Consider the following 15,603-nt stretch of genomic DNA (forward strand, 5'->3'; position numbering starts at 1 on the left):
TTAAAAAAACTCTGCCCTTACTCGGTCCGTATCCCTCTATTACCTCCCTATTCACGTATTTGAGTTGTCCCTTTATAACTTTGAAAATCTTCCCTTTTCAGGTTTGGAGTATTACATTCCACAGCTGGTTAACCTTTGTGCTTCTGATTTGGGCCTGCCTTATCTGGATCGTACGAAGTCGCCGGCAGCTGGCCATGTTGTGCTCTCCGTTCATTCTGCTGTATGGAATCATACTGTGCAGCTTACAGTACGTCTGGGGAATGGACTTGACAGAGGAGCTGCCAACAAAAATTGGGTTTATGGCTCTGACACAGCTTGGTCTAGTCCGCATGGAGTATCACTGTCTACGGCTGGGTGTAGTGGTCAGTTTCAAATAAACCTTTAAGTTGGAATTTGTTTTATTTTAATTAATGTGGTGCTCATGTATGTACATAAATATCACTTGCCAATCTAGATTTGGACGTCCTTGAATCTCCCCTGTCTCTCTCTTGGCTTTAAGGTACCAATTGCTGTATCTTTATAAGCAGCAACTCCAACTGCCTCATTCCTCCTGTTTTGTTGATTGTCTCCCATTCAGAACATCTGCTGGAACCTAATCTTTCCAATGCCCTTCACTGCATAATGCCACTCCCTTGTACTGTGACAGTAGATCAATCAACGACTCTCTCCACTTTTACCTCCCAAGTTCATTCACCCCTCAACAAGGCCCTTTTGGCGATATTATTGACATCCTGACTGACAGAAATTTATCTCATCAGTAAGTAGACCCCATCTCTTACCGACCCTGTCAAATTTCACCCGGAGGTTCTCACAGGTATCTTCCCCTTTAGTGTCCACTCACCTTTGGTGATATGTTTCCATTTCCACTTCTCTTTTCACCGCTGCCACTGTCCTCCTGTTCTCCTTAAACCTCTTCCTCCACTTAACTACCCTCTCCAAATAAACTCATAGTCTCTGTCGCCCTCTTTATCTTGGTAACTCCTGTAGTCAAAGTCTTAAATAACATGACCTCTGGGGTTTCCTAAGGATCAATCTTTTCCCTTCCCCTTGTACTCCTTATCGATATGCTGCTCCTTGATGACATCTTACACAGACTTGGGGTTTCCACAGGTATGTTGACACACCAGTTCTGTCAAATGTTCCATTGCTTCTATCTTCTCAGTCCACAATTTCCTGAAGATGGTTGTACATACCGCACTATACATTCCATACATTTTACAAACTCTCAAAAGCTTTTCATCACAGTTTATCGTATGTTAGTCTGGGCATTGTTTATTGAGCTGTTTTACCACAGTTAGCCCATCCCAATCTTCCTTTTATCCAACATTTTTCAGCAATAGTTACTGGCAGGACAGTGTGTTCTTTCTCTTCCTAATCCAGTAACAATGCAGGTGTGATTACGACATCTTAGCAGAGACCAATAATCAGTTCTGGATGGCGTCCGACTTGCATAGTTTAGTACCACAACCCCTTTCTCCTGGAGTTCTTCATTCTTCTGACTCGGTGTGCTTGTACGTCCTTCAGTCCCTTCTGCCCGTCTTCACACCCACTGATGTGCTTTTCGCCACCTAGGCCTCATTCTCTCCAATCTCCTCCCTAAACCTCTGTGCTCTTTCCTGGGGGAACAAGTTTCATTTGCTGAAGAGAAAGAGAAAATGCTGCAAAATCTCAGCAGGTCTGGCAGCATCTGTAGGGAGAGAAAAGAGCTAACGTTTCGAGTCCAATGACTCTTTGTCAAAGCTAACAGACAGAGAAAGTGGGAAATATTTATACTGTGGCGTGAGAATGAAAGATGAATCATAGCCACAGAAACCCAGGGAAACCGGGTGCTAATGGCCACAGAAACCAAGGGGCAAAATTGCTCATGGCAGTCCCCAGAGAGAACAAAAGATGTGAAAGGCCAAACAGCAGAAAAACTAACATCAGAGGATGAACTGTAGATGTGGGGGGAGGGGAAGGGGGAAGCAAAGAGGAGAAAGGTTAAGGAAAGGTGGATAAGATTGGGGGGGGGGGGTTAAATATATATTAAGAAAGAAAGAAATGGTAAAAGACAGTTAAAATGAAATGGGATGAAAACAAATGGGTCGAGGTGTGGTCGAGCTAATCATCTGAAGTTGTTGAATTCGATGTTGAATATTTGCTTAAGTTTCATTTACTGCCTTGGGCTATATGGTGTGTTTTTGTGGGAGGTAGAATATTTTAAACTTTAAAATTCTACCTGGTGATTTGCTTAAACTTTACAACTTGGATTTTTACAAGTGCAGTATCTTCTTAAGAATAATTTAACCAACAAATGGGCGGAATTTGGACATAATCAGTAAAATAAATTCGACTGATTTTTAAAAATGTTAGCTTCTGTTAGCTTGTGCGAAAGTATTTCAATTTGTTCCACATTTATTCAAAGAATGATCATCTCCCACGCTATAGCTGTGAAAACGCCACATCATTGTCCATCCTTTTTATCACCAGTTGCTGTACACACTTACGTTCTGGCTCTTATTGCGGCAGTTTGTAAAAGAGAAATGCATGAAACAGGAAGATGTCCAACTGAAAGAAGTGACTGTGGCTGAGGCAGGTCAGTGATGGGCATACCAGCAAACAAAAGCTACACCTTTAATTATATGATCATAATTCTTATCAGAACCACTTTGAGTAAATGAATCTTTGCATATGAGCAAAACTACTAACTCAAGCCATCCGATCAACTGGTAAGAGGGGCAGGGTTAGAAAAGGAAATATAAATTTACACGTTACACATTTGTTCAGTCTCTGACGTTTGTCAAAAGTTTCAGATTGTGGTGCAGCACTCTATCTTGAATACTAGGATGCCAATAAGTTGTGTAAATAATTATTTGGTTTCCATCAGTGGGAGCCATGTAATACAGCTCTGTACATTTATGTCTACATGTCTGATTCATGTCTACTCATTATTTCATCTAGTCCAACTGATTCAGATAGATTTGTTCCACCTCTGAGCTAAACTGAGAAAATGACTATTTATGGCCAGATGAGACTGTTTGGAGCCTGCTTTATCCTCTCTTTTGACTTGAAATTGGTAACCGCCTCCCCTTCCGACTTTGCTTCAGCAACATTGCACGGCCACAGAAATGAGAGCACTGTTCGACTGGCAAAAGGCAAACGTTTCAGAAAACAAATCTGGCTGCCGAGGAGGTGTTGTAATTAAATACAGTCACATGATATAAATCTGACAACACAAGGGATATTTTGAAGCATGTTGCTACTGTGAGGCAATCATGCGGAATCAAAACTCATTGTTAGCAACCTTGCTGCTTTCAATTTGTGCGTTCAGTGCATTTCCTTGATTAAGTCACAAAATGTTAACGCCTAATATGCTTCAATCTGTTCTCAAAAGAGCAAGGACCCAGTTCCCATTTGCAAGAACCCAGACTTTACCCTAGTCTGCTGGAAAATTGTGCACTGCCACAGTAACACGTAAAACTATTTTTATCTTCTGACCCTAACGGAGGCAAAACAAGTCGCCTTTTTAAAAATGTTTGTCTGTGTAGTCACCTTCTACAGATGAACAAATCATTAAAATTGGATGACCGAATTTTCAGAAGTGAAAACTGGGATTCCCTGAGGCAATGCTCTTTTACAACTCGGACAGATTTCGCTTTGCAGATCCTCGGGTGCAGCACCTTCTCCATTTGTATAACTGGAAAGAAGTGACTGGGCCATAATTGGGTGCATTTTCTTCTTTTCAAATCCAAGTCCTGAGGAAACTGCATTCTAGGGGTGTAAACAATTTGGACAACCACCTTCCACTTTCCTGCCACCCACTTTTTGCCTGCCTCGCCCAGAAGTGCTTTCCAAACATTATCTGGAAATGTGATGTTGTGCTGTGGGACAAAGTGGCAGATCTAGGATCTATTATTTAGCAAAACTAAATGGAGTTTTGCGATCCAATCTCAGAGTCCTGCAATGCAGAATAAATGGGAAAGCTAAAAAACTGATCATTTGAAATATTTTGGGGAAATTACTGGGACAAAGGAATGTTTAATGAAAATCCCAGACTGTTCGGCAAAATAGGACATCTGATCAGCCTACATTAAAAACAACATGGGAAACCAAAAACGTGATTAAAATACCAACAAAGCAGTAGGATTTATTGACCGGGATATAGAATTCAAAAAGAGTGAAATGATGCCAACCTTGTATTGGACCCTGATCAGCTTGCAGCTAAAGTACGATGGACAGTTCTGGTCTGTATATTATTATGGGAAACACTGACAAAAATGCAAAAAAGATCTACACTGATGGTATCAAAGCTGAGAGATGACAGCTGTTGGGAAAGATTGAAGAAGTTGGGCTTTTTCTTTAGGTAAGCAAAGTTTGAGTCCTTCTCTCTTGATCATGGCTAAGGCAGATTTTTTAACAGTAGCCCTCGTTTTCCCCCTGGAAATGCTGCTTTTGGATTTTGGAATGTTCTCGCAACCTTCTTTGTCTGTTGACCCCAGTATGATATAAACAGACAGTTCCTTTTGATTGGGATTTTCTATCTCTGTGATGTATTTAAAATTTAACTGAGATAGAGCTCTGAACTTCAGACAGCACTGAGAGAGATGGTGTTACTCATCTGTTTGTAGATTTCTTCAGACTGTCCAAAAGCAACCAACCTGTTGCGCTAAAAGAAATTTCAAAATGGTGATTCTGATCACATGATCTCTATTCCCATAATGATTTGGATATTTCACGGAAGGTGGCTCATGTCTGGGTGGACCTCGGCTATTGTGTTATAGCCCAGGTGATGCCTTTTTTCATGTCTCAAATATCTCTTCTGAATGGACCATTCTTCCCTGTGATGAGCAATGACAAACACATCAACACCTTTTGTACAGTCATTGTCCTGTTGCATTTTCTGACTCTGGCTGGGGGCTTGGAATGTAGCTCTGGTGATGTAAATGGTGAGAGACAGTTCAATTTAGAAGTAATTCTTGACATCAGCAGGTGAGAAATTCCCTGGGAGGTTTGTCTTGGCATGTACTAATTGTAATCCACATTGGAAACTTTCAGAAACTGACCAATTTGAAATTACAGACAGACATGCCAGTCATTTTAAGACATGGCAGTCACCTTAAGTCTTTGCCTGCTTTAAAATTTCTTTTAAAGAAATTTAATATATACCTGACCAGCTGATGAAATTAAGGATAAATATTCAACGTGTTCACGCCTCATCATCATGACAGTCGGATAGGATAAACGTGGAGAGAATTTTTCCACTTGTGGGAGATTCAAAAATTATCGGTCATAAATACAAAATAATTATCAATAAGTTAATTATTAATAAGTCAAATAGAGAAATGAGAAGACATTTCTTTGCTCAGTGTTTAGAATGTGTTACCGTAATAAGTGGTTATGGCAAATAACGTGGGTACTTTCAGAAGGAAATTGGACAAGTACACAAGAGTGAAGGGGATAGAAAGATATGTTGAAAGGCTGAGGTGCAGTAACTTGAATAGGAGGATAGTAAGAAGTATTACAACACCAGGTTAAAGTCCAACAGGTTTGTTTCAAATCACTAGCTTTCGGAGCACTGCTCCTTTCTCAGGTGAATGAAGAGGTAGGTTCCAGAAACATGTATATAGACGAAGTCAAAGATGCAAGATGATACTTTGAATGCGTGCATTTGCAGGTAATTAAGTGTTTACAGATCTAGAGAGAGGGGTAATCCCAGGTTAAAGAGGTGTGAATTGTCTCAAGCCAGGACAGTTGGTAGGATTTTGCAAGCCCAGGCCAGATGGTGGGGGGTGAATGTAATACGGCATGAATCCAAGGTCCCGGTTGAGGCCGTACCTGTGTACGGAAATTGGCTATAAGTTTCTACTCGGCGATTCTGCGTTGTCGGGCGTCCTGAAGGCTGCCTTGGAGAACGCTTAACCGAAGATCAGAGGCTGAATGCCCTTGACTGCGGAAGTGTTCCCCGACTGGAAGGGAACATTCCTGCCTGGCAATTGTCGCACCATGTCCGTTCATCCGTTGTCGCAGCGTCTGCATGGTCTCGCCAATGTACCACCCTTCGGGACATCTTTTCCTGCAGCATATGAGGTAGACAACGTTGGCCGAGTCGCACGAGTATGTACCGCGTACCTGGTGGGTGGTGTTCTCCCGTGTAATAGTGGCACCCATGTCGATGATCTGGCACATCTTGCAGAGATTGCCATGGCAGGGTTGTGTGGTGTCGTGGTCGCAGTTCTGAAGGCTGGGTAGTTTGCTGCAAACAATGGTTTGTTTGAGGTTGCGTGGTTGTTTGAAGGCAAATAGTGGGGCTTTGGGGATGACCTTGGCAAGATGTTCGTCTTCATCGATGATGTGCTGAAGGCTGCGAAGAAGATGTCGTAGTTTCTCTGCTCTGGGGAAGTACTGGACGACGAAGGGTATTCTGTCGGTTGTGTCCCGTGTTTGTCTTCTGAGGAGGTTGGTGCAGTTTTTTGCTATGGCGCGTTGGAACTGTCAATCGATGAGTCAAGTGCCATATCCCGTTCGTACGAGGGAATTTTTCAGAGTCTGTAGATGTCTGCTATGCTCCTCCTCATCTGAGCAGATCCTGTATATACTGAGGGTTGTCCATAGGGGATGGCTTCTTTAATGTGTTTAGAGTGGAAGCTGGAGAAGTGGAGCATCGTGAGGTTATCCGTGGGCTTGCGGTAAAGTGAAGTGCTGAGGTGACCGTCCTTGATGGAGATGATAGTGTCCAAGAATGCAACTGATTCTGGAGAGTAGGCCATGGTGAGTCTGATGGTGGGATGGAACTTATTGATGTCATCGAATAGTCGTTTCAGTGATTCATCGCCGTGGGTCCAAAGGAAAAAAAATGTCATTGATGTATCTGGTGTATAACGTCGGTTGAAGGTCCTGTGCAGCAAGGACGTCTTGTTCAAACTTGTGCATGAAGATGTTGGCATATTGAAGTGCGAATTTGGTCCCCATGGCTGTTCCGTGTGTCTGGATGAAGAACCTGTTGTCGAAGGTGAAGATGTTGTGATTCAGAATGAAGCGGATGAGTTGCAGAACTCCGTCTGGAGATTGGCAGTTGTTGGTGTTGAGTACTGAGGCTGTTGCAGCAATGTCGTCGTCATGGGGGTCATTGGGCATTCAGCCTCTGATCTTCAGGTAAGTGTTCTCCAGGGCGCAAGACAATTCAGAATGGAGAGCAGAAATTTATAACCAAGTTCTGCACACATGAGTACTCAACTGGGACCTTGGATTCATGTCGCATTACATTCACCCCTCACCATCTGGCCTGGGCTTGCAAAATCCTACCAACTGTCCTGGCTTGAGACAATTCACACCTCTTTAACCTGGGATTACCCCTTTCTCTGGATCTGTAAACACTTAATTACCTGCAAATGCACGCATTCAAAATATCGTCTTGCATCTTTGACTTTGTCTATATATATGTTTCTGGAACCTACCTCTTCATTCACCTGAGGAAGGAGCAGCGCTCCGAAAGCTAGTGATTTGAAACAAACCTGTTGGACTTTAACCTGGTGTTGTAAGACTTCTTACTGTGCTCACCCCAGTCCAACGCCGGCATCTCCACATCTTGAATAGGAGGAGACTTGTGTGGAGTATAAACCCAAACATACATTAGTTGGGCTGAATGGTCTGTTTCTGCACTGCATGTTCTGTGTAATTCATTGGCAAACATCTTGTGGTCAGCACTTTCCTGAAGAAGTCATTATTCCTTTGACGAGCAGCACTTATTAAAACCTGTTTCCAATCAAAATTATTTTTAGACTCAACTGTTGTCATAGAAAGAGGTTGTTTTGTTTTTGTTCCTTGTCAGATGGTTTGGGGAAGAAAAAAAATCATATTATCACACTTCCTCCTTATGATGAGGATCCAACCTCCCTTGAAAGTCTGTGACTGAACATAAAAATTCTGAGGGAGGAGATCGAGCCTGCAGACCATGACTGTAAGATTAGATCATGCTCGAGCTCCAACACCCTCTGCTATAGCACTTTGCTTCTTTTTCAGCTTTCATGCTTTAAAAAAATGTAATTTGTATTCTGTCTTTCTCATCCCTACTCCCAACTTATTGAGAGGCGACAACTTGATTGTAGGACCATGAAATCACCAACCCAATAATGGTCTGTAGCGGTTCTTTCCAGTGCTTAGTTCAGCCTTCCCACTGCTGCTGTGGGAAGGGATTCACAAAATTCCAGAAAGTACTTCACTCCCTTAGAAAGTGTAAATCAGGAGAAAATTCAGCCATCGGGATTAACACTGACAATATTATAATATAATAATCTTTATTGTCACAAGTAGGCTTACATTTACACTGCAATGAAAATGTGAAAATCCCCTAGTCGCCACACTCCGGCACCTGTTCGGGTACACTCCGAGAATTCAGAATGTCCAAATTACCAAATAGCACATCTTTCGGGACTTGTGGGAAGAAACCGGAGCACCCGGAGGAAACTCACGCAGTCACAGGGAGAACGTGCCGACTCTGCACAGACAGTGACCCAAGCCAGGAATCGAACCTGGGACCCTGGAGCTGTGAAGCAACAGTGCTACTCACTGTGCTGCCGTGCTGCCCCCATCCCAACCCAAAGGAAATTTTAAATTAGGCTTGTAAAGCTTTGAAATTATCGACCTAAGTTGCAGTTGCACAATCATTGAGTATATTCAAGCCCAAGATTGACAGATGTTTGGACACTAAGGGAATCTCCGGATATGTGCAGAAAGATCAGCCATGATTTAGTTGAATGATGGGGCCGGCACAAGGGCTGAATGGTTGCGTCTACATTTTATCTTTCAAACTGCTTTCAGTTAAAACCTGGCGTGCAAAATGTTTGATATTTGATCATTGAGTTCTGTCATTTCCACATTTTCATTGTTTACTTTTGTTAATGTCACAGGTCGAGAGAAGAGTGAAGTATTGAAGGCGCTCGGCGAGCTAGTAATGAGTTTTTACGCCAAATATTGGATCTACGTTTGTGGAGGGATGTTCTTCATTGTCAGTTTTACTGGAAGAATTGTTGTGTATAAAATTGTCTATATGTTCCTGTTCCTCCTTTGCCTCTCATTCTACCAGGTGAGAAGGAACAGTGAAGCACTGGTCAATAGTTAAAATATCTAACTCTGTAATAATCACCACCTTTAGTAGAGAAGGGGAGACAATTAAAGAGCATAGCTGTGCAATTCATTTATAACCTGATATACTTGCGTGTCTATATAGAAACAAAGATTGTGAAGCAACTTGATATGCTTGACTTTGACTGGGGTTTGGCTGTATGAAGGGACATGATTACTCTGTGGTCTGATTATCTATAACAATACCCTGTTCCAAATAGGCTTTAAATGGAGTGTTGAATTTCTTCTGTCTTTGCTAATGTCTTATTCTTGCTGTCCATTTTACTAGGTCTGTTACTTTCTATGGCGCAAGCTGCTGAAAGTATTCTGGTGGCTGGTCATTGCTTACACTATGCTGGTCCTCATTTCAGTTTACACTTTTCAATTTGCTGAATTCCCACATTACTGGAAAAACTTTACAGGATTAACAGATGAACAGTACGTATACTTTTCAATTCTGGCAAATGTCGGTTGTTTTTTTTAACGTGCCTCAACTTCGTCTCACAATGGGTCAGGTAACTGTCAAAATAACAACTGCTGGAAAAATCTAAATATTTGCATATTTGGTTTTGCATGTGGTGCAGTAATTATGTACGTGCACACCGAGAAAATTTAGCTTTTAAAGTTTTCTTCAAATCTATGTGTTCTGTCGAGGGAACTTAGTAAATACAATGATTCTCCACAGGACGTGGCCAATTGAGAGGCGATGGCATGGTGGTATTGTCACTGGAATTTCAAATTTGACATCCAGCTGTGCATCAGTACACACAATACTAGTAGTAGTATTCGCACTGGACTAGCAATCCCATGGGCATCATGTTCTGGGGACCTGGGTTTAGAATCTTGCCATTGCAGATGGTGAAATTTTAATTCACTAAAAATCTGGAATGAAAAGGTGCCACAGTGATTATCACTGTTGCCTTCGCAGTCCCAGGGACCCGGGTTCAATTCCGGCCTTGGGTGACTGTGTGAAGTTTGCATGTTCTCTCCGTGTGTGCGTGGGTTTCCTCGGGTGCTCCGGTTTCCTTCCACAGTCCAAAGGTATACAGTTTGGTGGATTAGCAATGCTAAATTGCTTTTTAGTGTTCATGGATGTGCAGGTTAGGTGGGATTACAAGGGATAGGGCAGGGGAGTGGCCTAGATAGGATGCTCTTTCAGTGGATCTGTGCAGATTCAATGGGCTTAATGGCCTCCTTTTGCACTGTAGGGGTTCTATGGTTCTGCGGACCATGCAACCATTGACAGTTGTCGTAAAAACCCATCTAGTTTACGAATGTTCTTCCGGGAAGGAAATCTGTCGTCCTTAACTGGTCTGGAATATATGTGACTCCAGACCCACAGCACTGTCTGTGCGGAGTCTGCACATCCTCCCCGTATGTGCATGGGTTTCCTCCAGGTGCTGCGGTTTCCTCCCACAGTCCAAAGATGTGTAGATTGGCCATGATAAATTGCCCTTAGTGTCCACAATTGCCCTTAGTGTTGGGTGGGGTTACTAGGTTATGGGGATAGGGTGGAGGTGTTGACCTTGGGGTAGGGTGCTCTTTCCGAGAGCCGGTGCAGACTCGATGGACCGAATTGCCTCCTTCTGCACTGTACATTCTATAATTCTATGTGGTTGACTCTTAACTGTCCTCGCTGAAATGTCCTAGCAAGCCACTCAGTTCAAGGATAATTAAGGATGGGCAATAAATGCTGGCCTCAAACAATGCCCACATCACATCAATGAATAAAACAAAACTATTTTCCTTGGCAGTAACTGGTTCTGGGCAAGATAATTACAATCCCTGTGGAACATACTGGCAGATTCAGTGAAGTTATAATAAGATGGGCGTTTCCAAAGAGGTGTTTATGATTGATCAGAAAATCTAATTTTATTATTTGCTGATGATAGTGGTCTAGTCTTGTCAGCACCTGAAAACTCTCCCAAGTTAATTCCCGAACAAGTGGGTGACCTTGGCTGAATGAACTTTGAGGAGAACTGTAGTAATTCGGGCTTGGGTAAGTGGTGTTCCTGTTATGAGAGTGGAAAGGTCAAAGAGCTTCCATTCATATCAAATGCCAAGGTGACCAAAACAAAATGGCACCCTTGTTATTAAGGTTCGTGTCAACATAATTGACAGTAAAATGTCGTTCTTTTGGGAATACAGGTTAGCTGACATGGGATTGGAGCAGTTCAGTGTCAGTGAGCTCTTCTCCAGCATTCTGATCCCTGCCTTTTTCCTGTTGGCCTGTATTCTACAACTACACTACTTCCACCGTCGCTTCATGCAGATTACTGATCTGGAACACGTTCCGACAAAGGGAAGCGGACCATTGACCCGGTGAGTCATTTGTGCAGCTAGCATAGATGCAAGTTTAATAGAATCACAGAATGGTTACAGCAAAGCCACTCAGCCCATCGTGTCCATGCTGGATGTAAGAACAACTCCCCTAAACCCACATCACTGCCCTTACACCATTAGTTTTGCATTTTCTTTCTCTTCAGTGAATTGTCAAATTCTGTTTCGAAGCTGTGGTAGAGTGACCCCTTTAAGAGGCGAGGCCTTGACATCCGCGCCACACGCTCGGGGCCTATCCTGCAAGAACTCGTGAACTCTAACCAATGTGGAAAAAGCGAGGGGCCCGGGCAGAGAGAAGACTTGTTTAGAGACTCTGTGTCTGTGTATATTGTTTACCTTTAGTTGTTACCAGTTAACCCTTGTTCCGTTATACTGGAAGTTTCCCAGATATGGCCTCGAGCTACCACATAGGCGATGAGTGGAAACCAGATCAATCACAAGTCCGCAGTAGTTCAGAATTCGCGGCAGAGACTTCCAAGACGAGCAGAGAATTCGAAAAGCATCAACGGCATCATAAAACAATGAGTGAAAAATGCCCCTGATTGGGAAGCTTGACCCACTTGACCAGGGGGCCAAAGACTGGAGCCAGAATATTGAGCTGCTCCGTTACTTACGTTTTTACAGGAAATGAAATAATGGGGAGGATAAGCGGAAGGTGTGCAGCCCAAAGATGTGCAGAGCAGGTGAATTGGCCACGCTAAATTGCTCCCTTAATTGGAAAAGAAGAATTGGGTACTCTAAATTTATTTAATTTTTAAACTTAATTATGATGGCCAAGGAGAGAGTTCTCTGGTAATCAATTACAGTTGGTGATTATAGATTGATCCCCAGTCAGACGGTGAGGTAGATTTGCAACTTGCAACCTGATCGAAATCGAGGTTTGAGGTTTTGCCACCCATTATAGAAACTGTTGATGTTTTTTATTCCCACTGAACTCCGACTTCCTGTGCCCAATTATTAAGATTTCAGCATTTGTGGCTAACCTCAGTTTTAAGATGGAAAAACCTGGGATGTTTTTCTAAATCTGTACTGGCAGCTGGAGGATGCCCGAGAAATCGTGCATTTTTACATTTTAAAAGATATTTGTGGTCGTGGTAATGTAGGAGTGCTAGAAAGCCCTGGGCTTCCTATACCCCAGCTTCTCCTGGGTCCTCCCTACCCCATCATTACTGCCAGACTTAGCTTGCTGGGAACTGTTTCCTCCAATCTTCAGCATCTGCAGCTTTTCTGTTCCCGATGAACGGCCTCCATGCCATTGATTTCCTCCCAAAGTCGATGATAACGTCCAGATATGCTATCCCACTGCCTCGCACACCAGCGGTCCTGAAGGATCACCACGTACAGTTCCTGACCTGATCTAAAAACAAGGCTGCATAGTCTTTAAAAAAAAAAAAATCAATGCAAAATATACATTGCACTTCTTTAGTTATACGCATTGAGCTGCAACTCACTGGCAATTATTTTGTTACCAATTGAAGTTCTTGTACAGTGTTGTTCAATGATAAATTGAGATTTTTTATTTGGACATCGATTTCAAATTAACCTTTCGAGAACCTCTGCGAACACGTTTTTAATATATATATTTTTAAAATCCTTTAGCTTTGTCACTATTCGCACAATAATGTACTAAAGAACAACACTTTACAAGACTCTTGAACGTCATTGTGTAGTTAGACTTATACAGTTTACTTTAGGGAGGCATGGAGCTGCACATTTATTAACTTGAGTGAAGGGCTGTTTAAGATGATGGTGGAATTTTTGTCCTATCTTACTATGCATGTATGTTGTAAACTGAGTCATGCAATCATGGCGAGCATTAATACTGTGTTACATTGATTTTGACTCTCAAGTCTCGCATATTCAAAACAGATGTAATAATTATTACACTAGGGATGTTGGTTTATTACTACAGGTTCCTTTGCATTCTATAACACATCCACATTTCATTTTATGGTGCAGACTGGGACCAACAAAGATTATGACTTGGAAAAGTCAAATTAAGCCTCTTCCATAGCTACATGATTAAGTACACTGAAAGTTTGGGAGCTGCATCACAGTAATAGAAGCATGCTAGAAATGTAGGAGAGTAATGTTGGAATGAATTGACTTGGATCAGTCATGTTAGTGTTGGACTACTAGTTTTTTTCCCCATCAGTGATTCCAAATTAAACGTATAAAGCAGAGCGTACTTTCTCAAAAACATATTCATCACGTTTCTGCATGGTAGCACATGCCAGGTCAGGCGAGTATATCAGCAGCAATTATGCTGCATTCAGGTGAAGTGTAGATCATAATCTTCAGTGTATAATTATGGGTTTGGCTGAATGCATTGGGTACACATTTTAAAGTAACTGACTATGAAATGACACTTGCGTGTCATTTTTGTTGAATTTTTGATTTGAAAATTTAAGTATAAAAAAAGTTGCCAGCAGCCCCTCATTTACTGGTATTTCATATCAGACAATTAATCACAGTTGTGACTTTTTAAAACTTAAAAATGTATTGTATCATTTTTATGCCGATGCACCTTTAGTGCTGTTGTGGCATAGCTGCTGGTGTTGCGGACTTTACAATTTTGTTGGTGCTGGAGTTGAAACGTCGCGTGGGGCATCATGTGCTTGACTGACCTGAGGAACCCCACAACTCAACCTGACAGCCGCCACCTGTTGTCAACGCACCAGGGGTGCATGATATCCTGTCACTTCCTCCTACTCTGGATGGAAGATCAGACCGCAGATTTTAAATGTTGCACAGTGATACCAGAAACTCCTGGCTCCACCATGGGTAAATGGTGATTTTAATCCCCTGCATGATTTCAACGGGAAAGGTGGGTTCTGGTTTAGCTCAGTGGGCTAGACAGCTGGTTTGTGATGCACAACAAGGCCAGCAGCGCGGGTTCAATTCCCATACCAGCTGAGAATTCTAAATTCTCCCACTATGTACCCGAACAGGCACCAGAATGTGGCAACTAGGGGCTTTTCACAGTACCTTCATTGCAGCCTACTTGTTTGTGACAATAAAGATTATTTATTTTATTAAGGATCTCTCACATGATTGACTGTAGCATCAAAGAAATGGTTGGTGCATTGATAAATAGATGTGTGTGGCTAGGTTACAATGAGCCCAAAAGTTGCCTGCATGTTAGCACAGCATCGCAATTCCAGAAAAGGCAGAGTTCTGAACAAATATTACTTTGCTAACTCCTGATCATTTGGGCAGTTAGGTTTAAATTGTGTCTGTTTGTATATGTATTCATTTTTTTCTTTTACATTTGATTTCTTTTCAATTACCGTCAAGTTTTATTGTTTAATTTAGTATTATGTTTGCTTTGTTTCCATTAACAGGCTGAAAGAAAGTTTAGCTGAGCACTCTGAAGAGTAGGTGTTATTATTTTATTTACATATCAGTTTTGGCATGTTTGTTTTTCATTATTATTATGTTTTAACTTCGACAAGCATTAATTCTCTGCCGCCTTAATATGTCTGCAGTTTGGGAGCGCAATCTTCTGCTTCTTCATGTTGTTCTTTTGCTATCATCTTTTATTCAACTTTCAAGGGTTTACACAAATTAGAACATCGAATAGAACATAGAATTTACAGTGCAGATTGAGGCCATTCGGCCCATCGAGCCTGCTCTGGCCCTTGGAAAGAGCACGCTACTTAAGCTCACGCCGCCATCCTATCCCCGTAACCAGCAACCCCACCTAACCTTTTGGACACTAAGGGGCAATTTAGCATGGCCAATCCACCTAACCTGCACATCTTTGGGCTGTGGGAGGAAACCCATGCAGACACAGGGAGAAAGTACAAACTCCACACAGACAGTTACCCGAGGCCAGAATTGAACCCGGGTCTCTGGAGCTGTGAGGCAGCAGTGCTAACCACTTTGCCACCCTGGGAGTTGATGATCAAACCCCATCATTCTTCCTTGCTCCTCCCAAACCTCAACATGGCAACATTTAATTGCGGTATGACTGAGTTTAGTGACCAAGAGGGCCTAATCTGCACCTCATCACAAAATGGCAGCACCACTTCCACACTCTAATAGCATATTTAAGTTAATATAATTAATCAACTGTTGGTGCATTGAATTTCAGAGTTGGTTATCTGGCTTAAGTACATTTGGATAAAAGACAACCATTACATGAACATGCCATTGTTGCAT

At 42.2% G+C, this 15,603-nt stretch overlaps 1 protein-coding gene across 4 annotated transcripts in view; it reads left to right on the forward strand.

Moving 5' to 3' along the window:
- piezo1 (piezo type mechanosensitive ion channel component 1 (Er blood group)) overlaps nucleotides 1-15,603 on the forward strand; it is a 423,492-nt gene that overhangs the window by 225,851 nt on the left and 182,038 nt on the right. For all 4 annotated transcript variants that reach the window (XM_072518003.1, XM_072518005.1, XM_072518006.1 and 1 more), the window contains exons 12-17: nucleotides 102-362; nucleotides 2,470-2,575; nucleotides 8,886-9,061; nucleotides 9,389-9,537; nucleotides 11,248-11,421; nucleotides 14,784-14,816. In XM_072518003.1, coding sequence (XP_072374104.1) covers nucleotides 102-362; nucleotides 2,470-2,575; nucleotides 8,886-9,061; nucleotides 9,389-9,537; nucleotides 11,248-11,421; nucleotides 14,784-14,816 — 899 coding nt within the window. The remainder of the gene's footprint in view (nucleotides 1-101; nucleotides 363-2,469; nucleotides 2,576-8,885; nucleotides 9,062-9,388; nucleotides 9,538-11,247; nucleotides 11,422-14,783; nucleotides 14,817-15,603) is intronic.

The sequence above is a fragment of the Scyliorhinus torazame genome, chromosome 10 (genome assembly GCF_047496885.1).
Source record: "Scyliorhinus torazame isolate Kashiwa2021f chromosome 10, sScyTor2.1, whole genome shotgun sequence".
Taxonomy (NCBI): domain Eukaryota; kingdom Metazoa; phylum Chordata; class Chondrichthyes; order Carcharhiniformes; family Scyliorhinidae; genus Scyliorhinus; species Scyliorhinus torazame.